This window comes from Amblyomma maculatum, chromosome 5, assembly GCF_055883805.1.
Source record: "Amblyomma maculatum isolate TAMU_Amacu chromosome 5, ASM5588380v1, whole genome shotgun sequence".
Taxonomy (NCBI): Eukaryota; Metazoa; Arthropoda; class Arachnida; order Ixodida; family Ixodidae; genus Amblyomma; species Amblyomma maculatum.
The window spans coordinates 132,708,423-132,733,151 of record NC_139348.1 but is presented as its reverse complement, the minus strand read 5'-3'; the positions used below and the strand labels follow the sequence as shown (position 1 = coordinate 132,733,151).

General features: G+C 45.2%; 1 protein-coding gene across 1 annotated transcript; it reads right to left on the bottom strand.

Moving 5' to 3' along the window:
* Window positions 1-5,212: 5,212 nt before the first annotated feature.
* LOC146189605 (GTP-binding protein Di-Ras2) lies at window positions 5,213-20,664 on the bottom strand. Its single transcript, XM_084603299.1, has 4 exons — window positions 20,461-20,664; window positions 15,750-15,917; window positions 7,391-7,720; window positions 5,213-5,679 (listed from the first exon to the last, which is right to left on the bottom strand). The coding sequence occupies exons 1-4, from the start codon at window positions 20,629-20,631 to the stop codon at window positions 5,530-5,532; spliced, it is 819 nt and encodes a 272-aa protein (XP_084459425.1). The 5' UTR covers window positions 20,632-20,664; the 3' UTR covers window positions 5,213-5,529.
* Between the last annotated feature and the right edge of the window lie 4,065 nt (window positions 20,665-24,729).

Genomic DNA, 24,729 nt, shown 5'->3' with positions numbered 1-24,729 from the left:
AGTAGCGTGACAGGAAATTGAGAGCAGCATTTACAAAATTTCATACATTTTATTTGATAGGAGATTGTTCAAACCATATTACTGTCATTTGTTTATTTAGAGGCATGCTATAAACGGTTGGGATGAATATATATACCTGCACATTGACTGCGCCGGAAGTGAGCACAGAGTCCGTTGACGAAAAAAGAATATTTTGAACACTAGGTTGCGTATTGAAATTGACACCATAAATAAGCAAATTCGATTATAGCAAAAACAGAAAATAGGCTTTGTCAGTCTAACCGGTACCAAAAGCTGGGTAAATAATTCAAGTTCATAGTCAAATAATAAATGATATGAAAACCGACAAGACGAGACAGACAAATGCCATCTGCGTCGTCTTGTCCGTTTTTCTTCTTCCGTTCGTACTATAATTCATCTCCCTCTTGACTCTGACAGTCTATCTATAAGGCTAGCATTAGTGAGCCAAGCATGCCTGCATTCTGCACCCTGACAAGCGCTTAAAGGCCAGGCTAGAGGAATGAGACACGGGTGAAAGACAATCAAAGTGTTTGAATCCTACAAATAAACCCTATCCACTGCAATGATTTGTTATACGTCACAAACGTTTCCTCACGGCGGCAAGAAATTTGACGATTCTGACATACCAAATGACCGCTTAAAGATATGTATTTTAGCAATACGGGACCAATGCTTTCGCACGTTGAAACAGCTCGACTACTCGCCTAAAAATATCTCGATATAAACAGTGTCTTCTGTTGTCTTTTTGAAAATGTTACTCATTGGAGCTAATTAACGAGCTATCAACTGCAGCAACACATTATTAAGGTCGAAAAGTGTTCAGAGGCTTCAGGTAAGCAACTTGTTTCTCACTTTACATTTGAGAAAGACACTTCACAAACATGACGTTTTTGGATGGAGAGACGTCAAGTCTTGTTTTAAACGTACCAAAAAAGAAAAATATGGCATACACGTCATTTATAATGGCGTAGCCTATATTTAAGCTACAAGCATTAACGACTTGAAATCATAGAGGAGGAAGAGAATTAGTTTCAAGACATTTGTTATTGGAAACGTTGAAAAAATAGCTATGTTGAGCTTCCTCGTTAATATCATCTTAAATTTAATTCTTGTTGGTCCCATTTAACATCGGCCGTATTCAGCTTGAAAATTGTTTGAAAAAAAGATTATTCGAGTTGTTTTTGTTTTTTTTTAACAGCGATTCACACTATGCAGCACTTGAAGCACCATGCAACTTGTCTCATGGAAGTGGTTCCTATTTCAATTTAAGTTCTCAGAGGTGTTGAATCTTCCTAGTGCAATTTCAGGTGTTTCTATTTTGATACCTGAGTTTCTCACCAGAAAAGAAAATGTCAGTTGATTCATCTGAACGACTAAGTATAACAATTTTTTCAGCTCAATTCTCTTAGTGCTCTACCGGGTATAAACTGACGTACAAGCTTCTATAACTGACTATACCAACAATGCCAAACACTGTATGGAAAGTATTTAGAAAATGATTACACAAAGCTCGAATTGATCATTCAGTTTATTGCGCAAATAGATCAAAATGCGCATTTTATAGCAAACAATGAAAAGTTTGATGTTGTATATGTGGGATGCTCTTGAAAAGAGAATATTCGTATCCGAAATTTCTGCAAAATGTGCTCCATTATGGATCCGGGCATCTAGCTTACTGCACACTATTCGCGCATATGTTCCAAGCGCTTACAGTGCGGGATTCTGCAACCGGCGCGAAGTGCATGCCGTGGAACCAGTAATCGAGTTGGGGACTTCGAACACACAGTAATTAAGGCGCCACACGCAAATGAACATCTAGGGACGCAACCTGCCAGTATGGGTTACAAATGTTGCTACGGACAACGCAAATGGTAGTAACGGTGATGTTTTAAAGAAGTCTACAGAAAATGTGATCGCCATAATCAAGTCGCAATGCGCTGCTCAATATGCCAAAGCGTAACTGCTCTTCTATCTCTAGTGTAAAGATGTTGAAGACGTGACTGATTGGTCATCAGGAGTTTCCTCCTGTCGGCAATGTTTTGACGTCCGTTTCTCGAGCTACTGCTGCCATGGCAACAATACTTCTCTCCCACTAAGTGTGATTTTCCCTTCAGCCTATGTCGCGCTCTGACTCAGAGCACGTGAAGTCCGCGACAGGTACACGAGGCGCTGTCCAGATTAGGGGGACACAATGATGTGACAACAAATCTGACACCAAGTAGCTCACAGATATGCAGTGGGGCTCACAAAGACGACATGTTTATAATAGGGAATCGAGCTAAGAATGAAATCACAGCTAAATACGTCGGTCTCCATCGGTATAGAGTGGCGATGGCTTCTTCAATATCACGATTCTTTTTCAGCGAAGAGGTTTGCTCCGGAACATCCTCTAAACGCTAGGTCTGGCGTAGTAGCGAGGCATGACCTCCGGAACGTGCAGAAAGGCTTCGCGTCAGACTCATACAAAGCTCCTCTGTATTTCTAACAAAAACTAGAGAAGAGACCATGAATGTTTACTTAAAGTTGATACGCGACCACGATCCTTGGTGGCGTAGGGTGGCGTGCCCCGCTTGTGGCGCAAAGGTCAAACCTCATCTGCCAGTATTTGACAAAGGAATGTTTCTTTTCAATTAATCATTGAAATTCCACGCCAGGACCCGCTGAAAATTTCGGATTTCCTCCACACTGTGCCAACATCACATTTCTCGCTGCACGGAACCTCCATCCAACACTAGTGCATTAAAACATGTGAGTATAAAAACGCAAAATTCAGTAAATGTGTACAAATAACACATATTTTTGGAGCTTACCAATAAATAAAAATTGGAAAACTAATAAAAACTAACAATTGTTAGGAGCTCTGTACACCCCATGACGCGTTTCCTGGGGCATCGGGATCCATCGACGACATTTTCATTGCTTCTACGTGACGTAATAACACTTTTTTCATCACATAAACCTATTCGTGTTTGACGCTTGGTTTGATTCGCTAGATGGTCAAAAAAAATAAAAATGCGCCTGAAAGCGAGACAAGACAATGGCAGAACTTTGTCCCATTCAGATTAGAGTTCCATCTTGGCGCCTTTTTTTTACTTTATTGAGCAAATATACCCCATGCGCTCCCACTAATCACCAACCTTTCCAGACTTCTTATCGGGCAAACAAAACTTCGGTACTCCACATTGACGAAATGTGAGGAATCAGCGACAATTTTAAACATGATCACCTGTAGAAATCAGCGTAAATCTGGCCACTGATTCTCATCAGTGGGGACACAGGAAGACCCGTTTGGAGGTTGTACACAAAAATACCTTTTGATAGAGGAAAAGAAATGGTCTGGAACTGATGTAATTTTGTTTAAGTTTTATTTGCGATAAGGAAAAAAAGTGGGCACCTCTAGCAATGTGTTTGTTGTTTTTTTTTTGTTCTGGGGACGCAAATGCACACGATTACTACGAAAGTTCGATGTATTCACAAGAGTCACCGGAGTGTGAATTCAGCCACTTAGACATCGGGCAGCAACAAACAAGCAAAGCCACTCTACACACTACAATAGAGCATCTATGTATAGGCTACAATTCATAATCGCATTCTTGAAGATATGACATAGTTCTTGAAATGTACAAGATATGTTGAGTTAAACAACGGCATTATAAATGCTGTACATATCGGCTATATTACACAAACAAATGCGGACGTGTGATACGCACCGCTCACAACACGTCTACAGTCCAAACCAACACCAGCTGCGCCCCTGGAACTCCTTACAAGGCAAAACATCATCCTAATTCGGCACGTTCTTTACTCGTGTAACCCGTTAACAACCACATGCAAGGATGTGCCTTGGAACCGCGGGAAGCGATTTTCTTCCTCAACTGTAGCTATTGTGAATTACGCTGTATTTTCTTTGACGCCTTGGAGCATGCGCTTAATCAACTTTAAATTCACAATTATCGTTTTTAATTCGCCTTACTCTAGAGTATTGTAGCTTGATTCACACTTTTATTCGCTGCGTCTGATAATTCAATGATATGTTTCCATACTTGTGTTTTGGAAAAAAGATGAAGAAGGAAAAGCGCCGAAAAGTGCAAAAAGTGCAAAAAAAGCAAGAATAGGTAAAATAATTTATGAAAAATATATCGAATTGTCAAATCCTTCGGCAAAAAAAAATGCAATTATTTTTTTTCTATCGTCTGTATAACTTCATACTATTGATTTTTAAGCCTATCTTTAATATTAGGTCGAACGGAGTAAATGACTGATGGTCTTCAGGAGTGAGGGCTGAAATCGACGCTAATTACACGGCTACAAACATCAACATCGATTTGTATTGCCTAATTTGGTTCTGTTCTGAGTTAACACGAGTAAACAACTCGCCGAATGCGCATACGAATAGACCAGGACGGTGCGACATGACATTCAGACACTCTGGAGAAAACTTTCTTCCGCTAAACAAATTTTCTGCGTGAAAGATCTACAAGAGTGACACCCTGTATCGCCATTTTTCAACACCCTTCTCTTTCAAGAGACTTCCGCTTCAAACAGCACTACATTAAGAGGCTATGAGTGGAGCATTTAGCTTTGTAATGAAGGCCGGCATTGTCTTCCCTTTCGCAATACTGAGTTGATCCGTATGGGATGCTCAGGCCGATATAACGTAGATCCTAAGGGAGTTCACGGTATGCGCTGAACAGTCCCAGCGGATAGGCAATTAAGCCGTCACAACTCTCCCTCAAATCGTGCGTATATGCGGAATCATCGCTTTATAGCGATGATTTACACGGTGAGCGATGACGATAAAAAGAATTTATACTTTATTCGCTTTCATCTTTAACTTCTTTAAATATTTCTTGTTGCAGAAGACGCATCAACGTAGAGATTTTCTAAACGAGTCCATTTCATTACCATAAACTCGATTAGCCTTTTTCTAATAGTCTTTCGTTGACTTTGCTAACAAGACGCGATTTAAATTTTCGACGCTCAATAGGAACGTCCTCGACAAACAGTAAGAATATGATCACACAAAAATACCTTTAAAAGGAGAAATCTTTCGTGCAGAATTTCAGTGTACAGGCGTTCGGAAACAGCCCCTTCGATTGACTTCTTGTTGCTGTTCAAAAATAAGTTGAAACCAACCAACCATCAGTCTAAAAGCTCTTTGGTTTCACCTCCCATTATAAGTCAGTGGGGATTTTATTAAAATGCCAAGTTATTTCTTTTTGTCACCGGCCCGACCTTTCACTTACTGCACACAATGAACAAGACTGAAATCTTTGGGCATGTCTTTTGAGCTCTCGGCTGCGGTGCCTTTTTTATACCCCTCCGTCTCCGCTTGACTAGCTGGCGAGGGCTCGGTCTCTTCCGGAAACAGCTCGGGATCATTCCTCGCTTTCGGAAAAGAGGCCCCTGCTTTCGTGTCCTCTGCGCAACGGCCCCTCCTGATTTTGATCCTCTAAGAACCTGCACGACCGGGGGAGAAGCGGTCGTGAGCCGTCCACGCTGGGCACGTCACGAGACGTTGCAGTCATCAACGCCGTGCTCTTTCAGCTTGGACGCTTTCTTGCTGGTTCTACGAATCAGCGAGCGGCTTCGAGGCTTGGCTTTGGCAGCTGCTTGCGCTTCTGCTGCCCTGTCGGGGACGGCAGAAGAGGGCGATGCCTGCAATGGAACAAGTATTGCAGTAACGTAAATAGGAGTCCCTGCAGTTCTGCTTTCTTCCTTTTCTTTTAAAATATACGGGTTGCATTTTTAGTGGCTTTATCTTGTGACGCTAAAGCGAACGTCTGCACCAATGCGTGACAATGTGATACGGTGCACCTGGCAAGCTTGAAATGACCGACTGGGAATACGCATTGCGTCACTTCTCCTGGCCAGTAGCAAATAAGGTTGGCATCGAAACTACCAAGTCTTAAGTTCATTGCAGCGTTCGTGTAGGGAAACAATTAGCAGCCTATGTTGTTCCGCTTGATTCGTGTATAAAAAGAAGATATATATCTTTTCAGCTACTCAAACAGCCGGCTGACAGTGATTTAGGCGAAAAAATGTAAATATACGCGAAACCTAGAGCGCGTTGGTGATGCCACTCCTTTCTGGCGCTGAAGACTGAAACCCGTGAGAGCACGGCCTTCTCTATTAGACTTCTCTACTTGTTTTACGGTGCTTACGCTATATTTTTTACGCATCGAAGCCACTAAACGCAAGGCTGCCAGAGATGTCAGTTTGGGAGAGACCCTAGACAGGAATGTTAACGTGCACCCAGGGACAAAAATTGCTGTTCGAAGTGTCGATAGTCATTTTTCTGTTTGACGCCTCTCATAGTCCGCCGGCTTCCACTGAAATGTATTTGCCACGAGAGGGATCGAAAAGGCGAACTAATTTAACTTCGATTTCTCGGAAGGAAATGGCACTTGGGTTGTCCCAAGCCATAGCCGCGGGTGACGTAAATACTATGCACACACACAAGAAAGGAGAGCTGCTGCAAATGCGTTCAACGTGGTGCATTTTATACGAGCAGCCGGGACACTGAGAGAGGGTGACGGAAGAGCCAGCGTTGAATGTGCAGGATGATGTAGTTTAAATTCTAACTCCTCCGCTACGGGGAAGCACGGGAGAGGTTGGAAATCTTGAGAGTGAAGGGCATCATAGGCGAAATAGGTACCCCTGAAGTGATACTAATGAAATAAATTCGTAGATTGGGAGTCATATTTTAAAAGATTTGCTTGGAACCCATACTTTCCAAATAATTTTTAATGTGCTCTTGGTGACCGCTGGCAACCGATTAGGGCGACACCTCCCTGTGTGCTCCCACCTTCCCAATGACGTCATCGGGGCATGATGGGTGCGGCCGCGCAGTGGAACGGAGCGAGGTGGGACGCAGGCGCGACGTTTTTGCTCCATATTTTTTATTGCGCACCGACGTGCGCTAGGTAGAGGAGGGAGAGGAGGAGCACCACTTCTGATCGCCGTTATGCTCGGTGCTAATAAAACGAGCTTAGAAATGATTTTTTTTTGTGCACAAAGGATCAGTGGGATACCTATTGCTCGTGCGTGTTTTCTATATTTAGTAAATAGCATTTCCTGGGCACCTCAAGATGCATGAATAGTATTTTTGGTACAGTGTAAAGCTGACAGCCCATTGCTACTGATACGTAAGGTGGGCGGAAGAGATTCCGTAGGAAACAACGGCAAAGTGAGGCGGAGTATCAGGTGAGGAGACGACATTAGGAAATTCTCTGAGATACACAATGTCTGCGGGTAGGGCAGCATATGGGCCAACAAACGTCGAGAGGTGCCTACGCTTCAGTGAACAAAATTTCAATTCCGGTGATGACTAAGGCTGAAAACGGAGCGTTCGGCCCCCCTAACCCACCTGTAGGGACGAAGAGAAAGAGGCCATGCCCCTCGCCCGGGGACCCGTGACACGTGCGCTGCACCTGCGCTGGAGGCCCCCAGCGAGCCCTGACGGCAGGTGGTGGTGCTGTGAAGTCGCCTCCGAAGACTGCTGCGGGATGCGCGCCAGCTGCAGGTATCCACGGAAAAGTTCGCGGATTTGCAGGTTCTCTTTGGCCGAGCACTCCACGAACTTGGCGCGCAGCCGGGGTAGGTCGCAGAACAGCCACTCGGCCACGTCTTCCTTGCTCACTTGGCGCCGGTCCGCTGGAAGGTCGATCTTGTTTCCAGCTACCACTATGGGTACCTCCTGAAACACACCACAGAGAAGAAGGGCCAGCAAGATGTGCATGGCCTGCATTGGCACTGTAGGAGTCGTCATTGCTACGTACACCTGTATTTCATCCGCTTATCTGTCGCTTGCTCTGGTGTGCAGCCAGAAATCTTCCCCTGGTGGACCGCCCAAGACGTCTAGTATAAGTCACTTAAAGGGCAACTCTGGTGGTTTTTCATCATTTCTATTTTAGTTAAATTACAATTCTCGGCATATCCCGACTCCAACACAAAAACCGTATTTCAAAAATCCAATTAGAAGTATTTTTAAAAAGGAAAAACAGCGAATCAAAACCGAAACTACTTTTATGTCCAGAAGTGACGTCCCAGGTGACGAAATGGTGACGTCACACTCAGTATTAGAAAAACACTCGTACGTGCTTTGGATGGTGGAAATAGAGTATGGAAATCATGACGCACTGCATAAAATGCCTGAGGTAGTTCAATATAAGCCTCACAATTTTATAATCACGCTGGAAGTGGGCAGTAACGCCGGTATACTGTTTGTGACGTCAGAAACTCAAAGTTGGCCGCAGAAATATTCTCAACTTGAGCCATGAAAACGGCATCTTTTAAAGCCGTGTTGCGCGTGAACGGATTATTGTACGGCACCGAAATTTTGTAGAATGAGTCAGGACGGAGAGTAGAGCCTATGGTAAAATTTTTACTAGAATATCCGAATGTCAGAAAACCTCCAGAGTTGCCCTTTAAATATCTGTTGACATGTTTTCCATGTACTCGATCAGTAAGAGGTGACCAAAGGTGACCAAATGCCTTAAATCTTGTTCACCAAGCTATAGTTGGAGAGTAACGTGTCGCGGTGACAGCAGCGCCGATTTCGAGCTGCTTGTGCCACGTCATGTAGAATTCATTTCGCCACTTAGAGTAGTGAAAGGGGCAGGAATTACCAATTTTCTCTCCGTTGCTTTTGATACCAAAGAGATAAAGAAAAGTGAATTACACGGCACGGGAAAGTAGGCAGCTCTAAATTTGCTGGAGCAGTTTCTGGAATACGTCATTCGCGGGCGTGCCTTCCCACCTAGCTTTCGCACGCCTTATGCGCTCTGATAAGGGATTGTTAGTAAAAAGGTGTGGTATTTAGTCGCGCTAAAGGGTAATAGAAAATGAGTGTTTCTTCATTTCAAAAGTGATATGGCATTACCACTGCGTCAAATTTCATTTAACACTAGGCATCCAGCAGTGTTGTAGAGAAAGCTAAACAGTGAGAATAAGTTAATAAGGTATAACAATAGAAACGTTTTTATTAAAAAAGACTCCCTCTGTGACTCAATATGTGCTCCTGAATATATTTTCTATTCTCTCAGTCACTCGTATTTCTAATAATTTTTGAAATCGTTCGCTGAAACGCGTGGTATATTGTGCCCACAAAAAGGAAGCTCGACACTTACTGCGCTTTATCCATATATAAATTACTATATTATTATTTGCTGCAGAGAAATAACGCCATGCTTACTACGTAAAAATGTTTTACTGTGCTGAAAATAAATAGGTCGCTAAAATACCTCCTATAATAATAACCGCACTCACCCGGTCAAAGTAAAATATAATAATCGTCCGTGTTAGGGCAATGTATTAAAAGGGGATGTGGTTGTTTTTTTTTAAAAGATCAAAGGGCAATTATAGCCTTTTGTCCTTCGCATTGCGCCACTTGGGACATACTACAGTGACAATACAGCAAGAGATGGTGAAATGCCTCAGCTGCCCCGGTGTAGAAACAATAATGGTTTCGTTATAACCTAGTGAAATGTTTGTTCCCTACTCGATCTAACCAAAAGAAAACATGTTTTTTTGCTCTTGAGTTTTAAGTTAAAAGGTTGCATATACATGTGTTGAAGTACATATGTCTACCGGTTTATTTTATTTAGTTTGTACGTTTATTTTTATTTTTCTTAATATATTATCCTCATTTCAATAAGGAATGAAAAGTCCCTGCACATGTCAACCTGCACGTGTTATGTAGCATGTCATGCGGTCATTCTGAGCAGGTTGTTTTTAAGGCGAAAGCCTCTCTAGACTCATGCTGTTCGGTAGAAGTGACCGCCGGACACCTCATCAGGAAATGTCCACCGTATAAAGACAACTTAGAGAAAATAAAGAAAGAAAAGTTATTTGTAATAATAGTTAGCGATTAACAGATCTTATAACAGAAATTGGTAGAGTATAATGACTAATAATGACTACGAATGGTTTGTAATGACCGGTATGTCTAGCGACGACATAAAACGACAATTTATTAGAATGACTAAGCATGCTTAGTAATGTGTAGTAATGACTAGAAGGATTGCAAATAACAATTATCTCTGACAATGACTTGTAACGACTACAATTGATTAGAAAGGACTAAAAAATGCTTACTACTGACTCGCAGTGAAATTTAATGACAAATATCTCTAGCGACGACTTGTAGCGACTATAATAGATTAGCATGACTTCGTGGTCTTGATGTCAAGAGCAGAAAAACACGACTACCATAAGAAAAGACCAAAGAATTGCACCTACGCCGCAACGCTAATAATCACCGCTAGCCGGAAAAACGCGAACTTGTTGAAGTTGGCGTCTTTAACGCGCAGCTTCGACCTGGTGCGCCTGCACCTTCTGATAATGACCTCTCGGACCTGCAGTTTGGTGCGTCGTTTTTACAGCCGCAAACGCTATACAGATTGCTCTGCGCTGCCTGGGCTGTTTTGAAAAGCTCAGTGTTTTAGGGTGGCGTCTAGAATGAGGTTTCAATGCCCTTGTTCCATTTATTTGAAAGCGCAGGTCATGGGCTATTCATCCAAAACATAGGAAAGCTCTAATTATGCGCAATCATTGTCATGTGGCCGTGAACGCGGTTACACTACGACGGCCGCAACATGTGGGTCAGATCTCGCCTCCTTAATCCCGGTCGCAACCGAGATCAACTCTCGCACAGTGGCAGATAGAAGAGGTGGTGATAGCTCTGCGTGATCTCCACAAGATAAATGGTTGGTTGGTTTGTGGGGTTTAACGTCCCAAAGCAACTCAGGCTATGAGAGACGCCGTAGTGGAGGACTCCGGTAATTTCGACTACCTGGGGTTCTTTAACGTGCACTGACATCGCACAGCACACGGGCGCCTTGCCTTTCGCCTCCATCGAAAAGCTGCCGCCGAGGCCGGGATTCGATCCCGCGTCTTTGGGAACAGTAGTCGAGCGCCGTAACCACTGCGCCACCCCGGCGGGGCACAAGATAAGTAGCCACGATCATGAGTGGATTAAGGAGAGCCTTCTCGAACTATAATAAAGTCTCCGTGATTGCGGCAGCCGCTAAAATCCTGGAAAGTTTCGACATAAATATCTGTGCGGAGATTATATTGTTCCTGCGCAGTCTGGAAATTGAGGCAATGAAGTGGCCTATATGTTGTTACAAGGCCTATTCATACGAGTCGACTACAGCGCCCACCCTATTAAATAATATTTCTGCACTAGAATTGAGAACTCATTTGATGAGCTACGCGACAGGATGGATGAAGGGAGAGTATTTTCTCCTCCACATTTACAGCTCATTAAAGAGGGGCCTCTACGCCCACGAATATAATAAAGAGGATATTATCGCGGTCCTCACAGATTACATGCAATATCCAAATGAGACTGACTCTATATGCCGAAATCGCAACATATCAGAAATTGCTAAATAGGAAAATATACTTTGGGCATGCAAGGGTACATGGCGCATGGTTGTCTTAATTGCTTATGCGTTAAAAAAACAACAAACACAACACAACGACGCAAGGACAAACCACCTTCCAGAGAGCTCCCACCAGCTCCCTCACGAGAAGCGTGGAACAATTTATTCGTCAGTCTTGACAAGAAGACCCTTCTCACAGGTTGGGCAGAGAAATTTACCCCCAGATGAGAGTCGCAACCTTGCATGACCGCGTGAACAACACTATCAATAAAGTCTACTGCTATTACTACAACACCGGAAACACGGTTCGACATGGCAGCATGCGCTGAGGTGACATCACCGTTATGAAGCTTCATTCCTATCGAAGTGGGACCACCGATATGTTAGATTTCAAGAATTACCCTGATCAAAACAAGTCAAATACAGTGGTAAGCAATTCTTCAAATATGACCCATAAGTACAGAAGGCGATGTAATGAGGTACATGCGGGCACGTAAAAGTTTCTCCTAAAGAGCTCAGGAACTGTGCCGCAGATGTGGACTTCTAAACAGGAGGAAACATCTCAGTGATTGAGATTTCCCCACCTGAAATATACTGAGCAGCGCCAAAATATATTACGCGATCACAATCTGTCAACATTAGAAGCTACAGATGCCTTTACGTCGTTTTGAGTCATTCTTCAACAGTTGTGTTTGCCGACTGCTACACGTATATCTTCCAACCACACATCTTGCCGGGTCTGAAGATTAGATATGAAACTGTAGAAGATATCAGCATAAAAGAAACGGGGGCACAAGATAAGGCACATTGACGACAGGACAATCGTATCACCGACTAGCCCTCACCAAGTTAATAATAATTACAAGTTTCGGTGTAGGTGTGTAGAGGTGGCAGAAGAGGTACAATGAAGACGCATCGCTAAGTATAGTCGTCCCTTCCTATCTTCTAACTTGAAGTCTGGTCCTCGGACTCATGTGACCGAAGACACGTTTTTATTCAGGTGGCGATTCAAGCGCTATCACATAAAAACAAATCGGTTAGGGCTGCGAATGAGCATAATATGCCTACATGCTCCTTTGACGACCTTATATAAAGCTAGCACGGTACTTCATGGCACCTACCGGTGTCGTAGGTTCCATAGGTACTATGCGTCCTTCAGGTCGTTCAAGAAAGCAATTTTCAAGGAAATAAAGCGCTTTTGAAACAAGGACAACACAAGAGCTGACAGCACGTGTCCACTCTTTTGTTGTCCTTGTGTTGTCTTGTTTTGTCCAGGACAGTGTTCACTTTTGTGTTGTCCTTGTTTCAAAAGCACTGTATTTCCTTGACGATGCACCAAATCGACCGAACATCCACCCTTATCATGACAGCAATGTCTTTCAAAAGGCTGGTTACACTCAAACTGGTCCACTCAAATGAAAGTTTGCCTCTCTAACGTCACGTGTACTTCTGCTAACAGTCGTTTTTGTTGTTTTGTTTTTAAATTTCCTTGAACTCTAACCGCCGTCAAACTGCCCGCATGAGACTTAGTAGTTCCGAGAAGAATGGCGCCTACGAAACTGAGCCAGCTGCTTCGACTGACGAAGAATATCTTTCTTCGAAGTCTCCATCATCCCTTCAGAGCCGCGTTTCGCATAATCTCCACAGAACCGTCGTGTTACCGTGAGCCCATTCGCCTCGCACAAACTAGCACGACTTTCATACAGCGAATAAATTTCCATCGCGCGAGCGTCCTCCAATCGATATGCTGATTTCCGTTATAGCCAACCCTTTCTCCATCCTTTCACACCCGAGCTTCGAAAATCCTCCCTACCTCGGGAACCTTCTGCCGCGGAGTGATGGGATTTCGAGTCCGAACTGAATGTGAAAGAGAGGAGAGAGAGACAATTGGGGCCGAGGCTCTATCTCGTTCTGTACCGGGTCCAAGGCCGGTCGAAACGAAAGTTTGAACTCGGACTCCACTCCTCCTCTATTCTGGACATGCCACGACAATGAGTGGTTGCTTGCCAAGAAGTGGGAATGGCAATTACAGTTGAATATCGGCGCTGTGTTTGTAGGCACGTATTTGCTCACTCTCTAGCGGGAGGAAGAGGTGGGCATTAGAAGTTGCTCCCCGTGTCCGCGCGGCAGATTAGAGTGGTCGGGCAAAGTTCATCTCAAAGTCCGTGCACAGTACGAATGGAGTGTGGATGCATAAGAAGGGAATGCGGGAGGGGACGCGCGCGTGCTGTTCGCGACGCGGGCTAATACGACAGCTGGGTATCGGTGCAGCCTGCGCCAATGTCCGGCTTTTCTGTGGGTCTTCGCCTTGTTTACTGAACGTCATGCTTTATAGCGACGAAACTCATTAGGAATCCCTTCTTCCTCTCTCCCTCGCTATCCGATTTGCAACAGAGACGAAGGCGCTGCTCCGCGAACAAAAACCATGCAATAATATTTGCGGAGCTAGCTGGCGGATATTTTTGTAACAATACTTGACCCAAAAGCTACAGCACACAATCAGAGAGACGGAATAGGGATGAGGCTATACTTTGAGGGGAGCCTAGCATTAGAGATGTTGAGCCTTGTGGAATAGATAATTCTTCCTTAATTCACGCTATTTGCTTTTAGCACACTGGAAAGTGTGTGCTTGCACGTCTCTGTACAGTTCAGCATATAGGATGAAATAAATTGTGACCCCATGCTTGAGTCTTGTGTAGGGCTTTGCGTTAGCCTATTTTCTACAGCAACGAATGAGAGATCACTGACAGGATCTTTCAGTTGGTGAGCTCAGTGCATGATTTGAAACACTCATCCTCGGAGGGCACCTTATCTGTTGACGTAGGGCGAAAAGTAATGAGCCTGAAATAGTAGTTATGTTGTCCCAGTGCAGGGCGTCTGCTCTAAAGGTTTGTCTCCTTCCTCTGGTTCTCCTTAGCTCTTCGGTTCACGGGTGGCAAGGCGGAGAGAGCTGATTCCTGTTCCAAATTTTAGGCTACAGGAGATAGGTAAAAACAGGGAGGAGAGAGAGATTTGGAGGCAGACGGGTTGCATAGTGGTTTGGAGTCTGCCTCAGCTGCGGCAGATGGTTGTTTCGAAACTCCACCACCGTACAAACATGGGCAGAAGTGTACCCTGACAGGGCTCAAACTGTTTTCTCTAAAGAAACGTACAAGTGACCTATCACTGCTGTAAGCAGTAAACGCTGCTCACCATACTTAAGAGGGCAGAAAAAGCCACTGAGGTCCTGGAATAAGAGCCATACTCGCAACAGCTTCTCCCACCACGTCTTCCTATATATGTTCATTCATTCGTTCATTCATTCAAAACAAGGTCTTTTCACAGCATTATTACCGTGTCCAGAATATACCACCTAGTGTGCCGAACGAGGGTGACAAGGTGGCGCCGGAAGCAGTGACTGGCAGCGACGACCGCAAGGAGGTGCGGCTGACAGTGAGTGTGCGGAAGGTTTTCAAAGCGGCTTTAGGAGGCTGGATGTCTGCCAGCAAGTCGACCAAGGCACTCTCGATCAAATTGCGACAGACTCTTTCGGCATATGTGCGTCTTACATGTGACAATTTGATGCCTTTACCGAGTCTGCAAGTCGTCAGCAGCAAACCGGGCCTTGAAAAAAGGACACACGTGCGCGACTAGAAAAAGGTCCACTCCGGCACATTGATGCAAAACATGCCCGTTCTTTCGAAGCCACTTAACATGAATATTCTTTCCATGCGGCATTCCATTCAATAATCACTGTTAAAAAACGAGCGCAACTTACCTGATACGCACACCAGGGAAATGACATTCACCAGCGAAATTACGCACTCATGCACATAACAACGCCAGCTGCATGGCAAGCAATATAGTCTGCTAAGAGAAAGCATCTGCTGAATGAGATCGTTTGCTGAGAGCTGAGGCTGACATGGTCGTTCCCTTTTATAGCGAGAAAACATAAAGTTTAAAATATAAGCCAGAGAAAAAATATTAGAATATAATTTAAACCTCTGTTTGTTGATTTAGAATGATAAGGATGATGTCTCAGCCTACTCACTGTGCGCAGCGCCCTCAATTGGCGACTGGTGGTAATCACTGCTTACTGCGCCCCCCTTCTTAAGGGAGTTACCGCGGCAAGGCACACTAGAAAGTGTATTCTAGGTCCTGTAGCATTACGGCTGTCTTGGTCAAATCTGAATTCACGTCAGCCTGTTTGAATTTCGAGAAAAAGAAAAACAAAACATCATGTGGAAATAAGTTCGGTGTAATGTTTGCAAATTCACGTTACACTAGTAACACTGCTGTTCCTTTTTTTTTATCTTTAAACCTGCAAGATGTGTATGCGATATGTGCGCGTGTGTATACCTGAAAATCTGGCTTGTGCTCCCTGACCTCTTGGAAGCACTGCTTAACCAGTTCGAAGGAAGCGATCGAGTCGACGCTGTACACGAGGAGGAAGGCGTGGCCGTTGGCGATGGACAGCCGCCGCATGGCCGGGAACTGGTGGTCGCCCGCCGTGTCCAGGATGTCCACCTGTCATTATGTTAGAAGGAGGATTATGAGTAAAGTTTATTATAAAGTAAAGCTAAATTTGACTACATGATCCTGGAAGAGACCCTCAGATCAGGAGTCATCTGGCTATCGTCTCGCGTAAAGCCCGGTCGACCAGCTTTAGCATGTCATCTGGTTAATTGAGTAGCACAGCATTTTACGATGGCGTTTGGCAACAAGAAGACCATGATGACACTACCATGGGACTTGAGACATCGGTAATGCGAAGTAATGCGGAGTGATGCGGCCACTGCGATTGTTAGGTGCTCTGCTGTGAAGGCGGCTGTCGCTGCTCCCGTGTGTGCATCTACAAATCTAGAGCATCATCCTAGTTAAGGACGTCAGTCCTAGTTAAGGATGTCGCACCTGTTGTACAGTTCAGTCTGCATACATTTTACGCTAGATGGCGACTCGCGTTGTGTTCAGAGCTCATATGACTGGGATTTGGTTTAGTTTGAGGGTCGCTAATGATATCGGCTGAAATCGGGCGCATGCGAATTTATGCTCAAACCTTCATCCAGATTTTGTCCGAAAAATCGGAGGGTACGCTTGAGTTCCGCTACTAAGGGTTGGTATCACATCGCTAACTTCTCTCCCTTCCGTGGCTCTCCTTCCAGGTCCTGGCTAGCTCGCATTGATGCACGTTACCACTGGTTTATTCAATAAGGCTTTTATTTGTGTTTCTATTGCCAAAACATACTCTTCAGTGTATGGTCGTAAGCTACGGGACATAAGTGTAAAGCCTCGCTTAGCCAAGTCGTATGACCATAACAGCGCTGTTTAGGAGGAGCACACCCGACTGAGAATGCAATGGTCCTAGAAGGTGCGATTCCTCTCACCCCTTAATCTGAACTAAATACTGTGAGCATGGGCCAAGTCCGCCATGTTATTTTGTCGCCTGACAGTGCACTACCCTACGAACAATCGTCGCCCTGCAATGTCAGCTGCCAGCTGCCACCTCGCAGTGTCATGTCCGTGAATTTTTGCCGACGCCGACAATGCCAGCACCGGATTTCCTGAAGAACGGGGCTTTTAATATTATCGTGTTAGAGAACTTAGAACTTACGCAATTTGTTTTGTAGAAAGCTGTGTGATGCATGGTGTCCAACAAGGATTACCCAAGGCATGTTGTATACGCACATTGTGTTCAAACTTTGTTCCTTTTTTTACTTTGTTTTTGCGAAGGACTACTTATGTACGTATACGTCTGGCTGCGAGTGCCACATACAATCACATTGTTATTTAGGGGCACAGGGCTTCGAGAATGTAAATAACGGACAATAAGGCAATTATCTCAACTGCACTTACCGCGCCCGGCATGATATTGGGTACGTGAAAAAACCAGCAGACCTGGAGCTGCACGATTACGTTAATGAGTATAGTGTCGCTGGAGTGGAAGAAAGCTTCTAGAACGACGCACTACGTGCATCACGCACAACTCGGAGGCTACAAATGATGAAAGCTAAAATGTCACTTATCGTCGAAACAAAAGAAAACTGGTTTGCAAGTGACACAAAAACATTTTAATCCTCTCATCTTTCAATGCTCACGGTGAAGCGAACTAGAGTATACTAGGGACTGACCAACCGCCTGTAATGAGCTCCATACCCCCATGCGAGCCTACCACGCGTGGGTATCTCAAAGACGGGCATCGACCCGTGCACGGCCGTGTTACAATATGGTTGCCGGCACAGAACAGGAGCTCCATATCTGACCATTAGCCAAATATGGGCTCTAAAAACTTTTCCATTTATGCTGAAACAAAACAAACTGGAATTTATTAAGCGGCCGTAGCTAGAGAACGAGGGGTGATCTGGCTACAGCCGTGCGCATTACACTTTGCACTCTCGAAGCGGGGTGCATTACCATCCGCAAATGGCCAATCCGTGCCAGTGGTTTAGAGCGCATATTCGGAATTAACTACATGCCTCCATTAAGACGCTTTGCGCATAGTTCGGGACATTACCTGGCGCCTGCTTTGAAGTCCAAACGCACGCCGATACAATATTGTGTCTCTTTTCATCTTTTTACTCTCTGTGCTCTTAGAAATTTGTTTCGAGCACTTCCGCGTCACGGGTATTTCCGCTACACGTTAGTCGGCTAGGCGGAAAAGCATGATATAGGAAGAAACAAAATTTTGTTTGTTTCACTTTATCAACAGCTCATATGAAAGGAAGGACACTATGTCATTATAAACAAAAAAGCTTTTGGATACCTGATTATTCCGCCTTGCAAAACGTAGAGAGAATGACCTCAATAGCTCTCGTTTTCAGAATGTCATATTACGCAAATAACAGGGTTAACACAGGGAGCAGTTAGTTGCTTATATTTAAACTCCACGTTCTACTTGGGATACACGAAACAACAAAATAAGCTGCAGAACGACGCAAAGTCAAACATATTTGGTGCAGTGCGTGCATTTAAAAAATGCACCTTAATGTGTAACGTCAGATTCTCTTTGAACAGATTACACACCTGCTGGATTGCTCAAGAGCATAAATTAGCAAGCCTGTGTATGGGACGGGACATGAGAGCATGATACATTATTCTGTTCCGAATTACTCTCTTAGTTCTACAAATCCTCTGGTATAAATCTTCACGAGAGCACCTCGGCGCCCTCTCAATCATTCCTCACCCTAGTTTTTTGTTGACAGTAATTTCGCCTTCCTGTCTCTTGCTACAATGAATAAATATTCGTACGAAATACTCAGCAAATCTACACATATTGGCGAGGATGTCAATCAGCGAACAGCCGCTCACGCAGGCAAAGATTCTTTAGCCTTCGTTTTGCATACCTACTATACCGAGCTCAACCTGAATGACCGAGCTCCATATAAAATGAAGGTCTTATATTTTCGTAGTTTTTACACGTTCAGTACTTTTTTGGAGTCGTAACCATTCTGAGCTCTTTTCGTCCTATATCCGAATGTACATTACTGCGACTGCGACGATTTCGCGCAGTTTTCAACGACAGCTCTTATTGTATTGGTTTTTCATAAAGCCTTGTATTCTTGCTTAAATTCTACAATGTGAGCCGTAAGGCTAATCACTTCATCAACTTTGTCAGACTGACTAAGTCTGATAAGACAAAGACTGACTATAATAAGGACAGAATGACAGTCCCGCATATTTCGAATTATTCCGGTGCTGTGCGGCTCAGATACCTTGTCAATGCAAAGTCCAGAGTCATTTATTTGTCTACCTCGGTTTCTGCTGCCCCGTGCTTACGTCTCCTTCTCCTAACGAACATTGGTTCTTCTGCCTTCTCGTACACATCCGGCTCATGACCATTTTTTCTGAAATATGACAGAATGCCCTTTACTGGCCTTTGTTAACTGGTACTAAATTAGTACTCTTGCCACCAGCCACAGTGTGCAGGCGGCAATGAGAAGTGCACGATTGCATCTGAAAGCCACAGCTAGTTAAAAATTGGAGAAAGGGAAACCCAATTTTGCACTACATGGAGTGAAACTGCAGAGGAAAGGTGCGAAAGGCTAGGGAGCTCAACAGGCTATGTCGGAGCGAAGAAATGAGAAAGCACAAGGTGTCTTCCAAGGGATGAACACAGTGTGGCTAGCATGAAAGGTGAAGGTTAAGACGAGAGTGAAGGGATACGACAGCTGAGGCTGGTTACACGACATAATGCAAGGCTATTCGGCTATACCAAAGCAATAACAGCTTGCTTTCATTTATGTTCCAAGCCGGTAACAATTTTCTTTACTGTTGCTTGATTGTTTGGTTTATAGGGTTTAACGTCCCAAAGCGACTCAGGGTATGAGAGACGCCTGCTGATGTTTGAGGTCACCAGTTTAACGCCATAGCAACGAATTCCCTGATTTACACAAACTACGACCCCGGTGTCGTAGTTTCAAGTAAACCATCACGGACATGGCACAGGTAGATGGTAGTGAGCAGTTGTCACTACCGGCCACTACCTGGTCGTCGCACTGTGTAACGTGACGTGCCCACGTGTCATTGCCCATTTGTCATGCGTGACCAAACCAGGTTTCTTCTTTGAGACGGGAGAGCGAAATAGATACTGAACTCTCCATGATTCACACTCGCTACTCCCAGGCCATGCGGGCACGTTCATACGACTTAGTTCAAACAGGCATTCAAATGTTTGTCAGCTGACCTTTCACATATTGTGGCCGCCTAAACATTTGCCAGTGATGTGTGCGAGGCACCGGATGCACAAGTTAAGTGCTTAGTGTTATTAAGCAAGTGGAAAACTGTATCTAAGCGAAAGAGGATCGGCAGGGGCAGTGGCGTACTGGAGTCATTATTGCTGTCCATTAATAAATTAGCTTCAAAAGCGAAGAGGGCCTCCAAAGTGGAACCGGTGTCAGTGTGGTCTGTTTAGAAGAATTCCTAAAGTTCTCTAGCTGAGTGGTTGTATTGAGACGAATACAGATTTGTGATAGTCATTCTCATTAGCCAATCGCGACAACACGCGACACGTGACCCCATTAGAGCCGGACATGTGGCAAGCCCCGAAGTGGATGGGGGGTGGGGGGGGTCGCACCTTGAGCGTCATGGACTCGAGGTCGAACTCTTTGCAGAAGAGGTCCTCGACAGTGGGCTTGTAACGGTCCGAAAACGTGTTGAACAAGAAGCGCTTGACGATGGAGCTCTTGCCCACGCCTCCGCCACCCAGCGTCACTAGCCGGATGCGGTACTCGCTGTCCTCGGTCATAGCCGGCTCAGCCGTCTGGCGGCAGACGCTGCCTCTGGGCACCCCTGCTGCAGATCACCTGCGCCAAAGAGAAGGACGCGCATTCGAAAATAGCCCGCCAATATTGATCGCGTTTCCATGCAAGCGTGATGCGCCAGCGATGCGACGCTGGGCGGCAGAGTGCTGCCTAAATTATGTCGGCACTTGGCACTTGTAAGGTCTCGCGACGTCCCATGCTCACTATTTTGAACCGCAAGCGCTTAAATTACACACCACCAAACGCATTGTTCAGGTTGCAAGCTAAACGTTGCTGCATTGTTCGCAATTGTTGCTCTCTTTGTGGACTCCATTTGGCGAATTTGTCCAGGACTCGAACGTTACCAGCCTAAATTGTTGTCTACGGTTTTTGTCCTATATGGCAATATTTTTTTTCCTTCGCCAAATATGTTTGTTCCTTTCCCGCAAAACAAAAAGCCTAATGGGTGATTTCGATTTCGTCGACCACAGCAAATTGACATTTTAGAGTTTTTTCTGGGCTCTCGCACGTTTAAAAAGAAATACATAAATGCTCATTCAAGTTGCTCTCTTATTTACGCAAGAAAACCATGCCCAATAACGCGGGCCTATGTGTTGTTAAAGCCCCTAATCAAAACATAAAGTGAAAAAAAGGCAACAATAACAATGCCGTGTTTTCTGTCCGCAGCAGCTTTGTGTCTCCAGCTGTTTTCAGGGACGAGCGGCACACTCCGTCCCTCAAAGGCACGCAGACTGTCCTTGAACGCATAGGCATGGAGCTGAGTATAAACAAGGGAGATTAGACGGACGAAGCTGACAAACGCTGTGTGTTGCGAAAGTACGCAGCGGGATGTTGAAAACAGGCTAGCCTGTGGCATGTCGAAGAGGCTCAGTGTCACGTTGATGAATGCACGTGCTTGTTCAACGCTGGTTAGCCGTAACATCAAAACCACAACGATAACCACTTCAATAGTAGGCTGATCGCATAAGGGTGTGCATCCAGTGCAAGTGACATTGCCGCATTTATGCAAGTCTCCTTGATGCCTAAATGCGTACAGGCAGTTGCATGCACTCATTCACGTCAACCAGCAAAATGTCAGTTGAGGTAGTAGCGACACCTCTCTGTGAGGACACAAAGTACACGAACGAGTATTCTAGTTCGTAGTTGTGGACTTCAGTTTCTCCGAAACGTCCGGACGACCTCAAAGAGAAACATTTCCCGACCTAGCCGTGCCGAGCCAGCCTGTACAGGCCTGGTGTCAAGAAGTCACAATCTGAATCGACATTAATCCACACCGATTCATTCGCGCCCAGGGGAGCAATAACAGCAAAATTCGCACAGAGACGTCGCAACAAAACTTCGTTGGCTTCATAAGTCTTCATAAGGCTTCATATTTGCTACAAGACTAACTAATCCTGAAGACACCTAGACCGAGCTTTGTGTTCTTTCTCATGGTTCGCCGTAACAGCTAGTACGCCTGTTATCTCCTAACTTTTGCCCGCTTCAGCCTCAAGTAACCAACCCTCACGGGAAGGTATAGGGCCAATAAGCCAGCTTTCCGAACCCCTGCGCAAATTGTAGTGCAATAGCCATATCGGGACCCAAAGAAAGTACGGTAGCAGGATGGCTCTCATCCAGCTTCATCATGGTGTCTGCCGTAACGCTTTCCTGTTTCCAATCAGGCATTGTCTACTCCGTCCGCAAGAGCAGACCTGCATCTATTTTTTCACAACTTTTTAGCCCTGAAAAGTACTTCCTCACTCTCGGAAAACCAATACGGCCAACCATCGGCTTCACTTCCGCCCTCTAGTTGCTGTCATTTTGCGGCTTTCGAGGGCACAGTCGATGAGGATCCAGGAGGGAAGTGGAAGTGGCCTAAGCGGTGATCTTCGGCCTCGTTAGCAACCGGACACGTGGCAGCTCATTTCCTGGGGGAAATTGCGGCGTATGGCGTCGTATTCCCCGCGGAGGAGGAGGGTCTCCGTCTCTCGCCGCGGTGACAACGACATCAGTGCATCGGTAGGCAAGGCACGCGTTACATTAAGCGCTCTACGAACGGCCGCCGCTCAAAAACCAAAGGCACCGAACAAAGCGCATTGGAACACATCAGAGGCTCTTTCGCGACACGACGGCGAATTCTGTCAAATGGAGAGCGCTCCTACAACATGTACCATGCTCACGGCGGCCAGGAACAGCGAAATTCGAAGAAAGCGCTCTGGTTGCCGCAGGCACCCTCTCTTTAAGGCACCGAACGGCTATGTAGCCCAGAAAGCGAGTTGAGCCTTCTCTGTTCGTAGATCTTTCGTTTGCCTCCTTTCTTACCCTCGCAGTGAAAACAAAGTAAAAATATGGAACAAGAAAGGAACGGAAGGACGGACAATACTCGCTTCTTGTGACCTAGCGAATGTTTTTTGTGATGTGTTCCTGATTTGAACAAAGAAAAGAACACGAAATGCCGATGTTCTGCTCTTTTCCGTGCGCCACCCAAAGTGCGTGTGCGAGAATGCAACGAGTATGAACCTGTGATGACCGGACGTAAACGAAACAAGACATGCAGCGGGGCCTTTCATGAGAATCGCCTTTCGAACGTGTCGGGTCTAAAAAGGTGCCTAAGGCGTTGATGCTTTTTTCCCTTCTTTCTTTAAGCGGACGTTTTCTTGTGTCCTGGATATCGGGGTCGGCGTTTTGTCCTGAAGTGTAACACAAACTTCAGTGAGGCGTGCGCCAAATAGCACCGGATCTGTACCTCAGCCCGTCTAAAAACATCTCAAACAAAAGTTATGTTTAACACTCTCCAACCCTAAAATAGAAAGCAGTGCAACTATATCCACTTGAGAACCTATCCTGACAAAAACAAAGGTTAACTAAAATCTCAAACATGCAATTCTCGAGTGCCCGTAATAGCTAGCCTAAAACACCGGGACGCTGTTTCTTTTTTCTCACAGTTTGGGCCTTGCGTCCGCATCGCATTCTTTGTAGTCCCTTTCCTTCTGTACAAAACAATTAAGAAAGGTTTGGTTCTGTTTGGTTTGTGGGCTTTAACGTCCCAAAGCTACTCAGGCTATGAGAGACGCCGTAGTGGAGGACTCCGGAAATTTCGACCACCTGGGGTTCTTTAACGTGCACTGACATCACACAGCACATGGGCGCCTTGTTTTTCGCCTCCATCGAAAAGCGGCCGCCGAGGCCGGGATTCGATCCCGCATTCTTGGGAACAGTAGTCGAACGCCGTAACAAAAAATGCTGAAACACCTCTACGGACTGCACACGGTCACCTACAACGAAAGACGTGATGACTGCGGGGAACACCCACATTTTGGATGCGCAATGCCAGTACGCAAAGATATGCCTGTTGTCTCACCGTAGCTATTAATTGGGCTCTCCACACTCCCAAGAACATGTCACATACGTATTTGCCACCACTTTCTTATGGCCTTTTTTTATGTTCTGCCCGACAACTGTCCGCCTTTTCCTGGAGCCTTTACGACGCATGGACGGACGCCAAGTGATCCTGCATAAAGGACCACTGCATAGCAATAATTCCTGAGGAACAATTAAGTAACCAGGGCATTTGTATGTCGTGGCTGCTGCAGCCACATGCCTATTTTTGTTTATTTTTCCTTACTGGTGATGTGCATGGCGGGGTGGTGGCTGGAACGAGGGAGAGGGGCTTTTTATGCCTCCGGGCGCTTTGGGCTCGCTCCATTACTAGACACGAAGATAAGACATCTCGTTTCGGGCGACAATACCAGGAGCGTGGCTGGCACATAATAAAGTTATTGCAGCTATCGTTTTAGAACTGGATGGACTTTTCTTCAAAAGGTGAGACGTTGGGCAAGTTGGCCTTTAGACTTCACAAACATATCTTTGGCACGAAAATGCAGGACGACAGACAGACGAGACGAACACGGATGCTATGGCAACTTATTTTTTGAAGGGATAACGACACATATAAATATGGAACAGTCCTGGAACTTGGATGCGCTGCAGAAATCACAATCTTTGTGACAGATTATTCATTTCAGCATTGTAGAATAGGATAGATGTGTCAATAACGCAGTTATGCCCCCTTTTCCTAATAAAGAAAGCTTCTAGGGCTTCGC

Bases quoted from the DNA above. Each gene is read 5' to 3' on its own strand.
- LOC146189605 (XM_084603299.1), bottom strand. From the start codon at position 20,631: ATGACCGAGGACAGCGAGTACCGCATCCGGCTAGTGACGCTGGGTGGC. The intron at 7,721-15,749 runs GTATACACACGC...GGTGTGTTTCAG, and splicing joins AGCACAAGCCAGATTTTCAG to GAGGTACCCATAGTGGTAGC. The intron at 5,680-7,390 runs GTGGGTTAGGGG...GTTCCATTGCAG, and splicing joins CTTTCTCTTCGTCCCTACAG to GCATCGCCCTCTTCTGCCGT.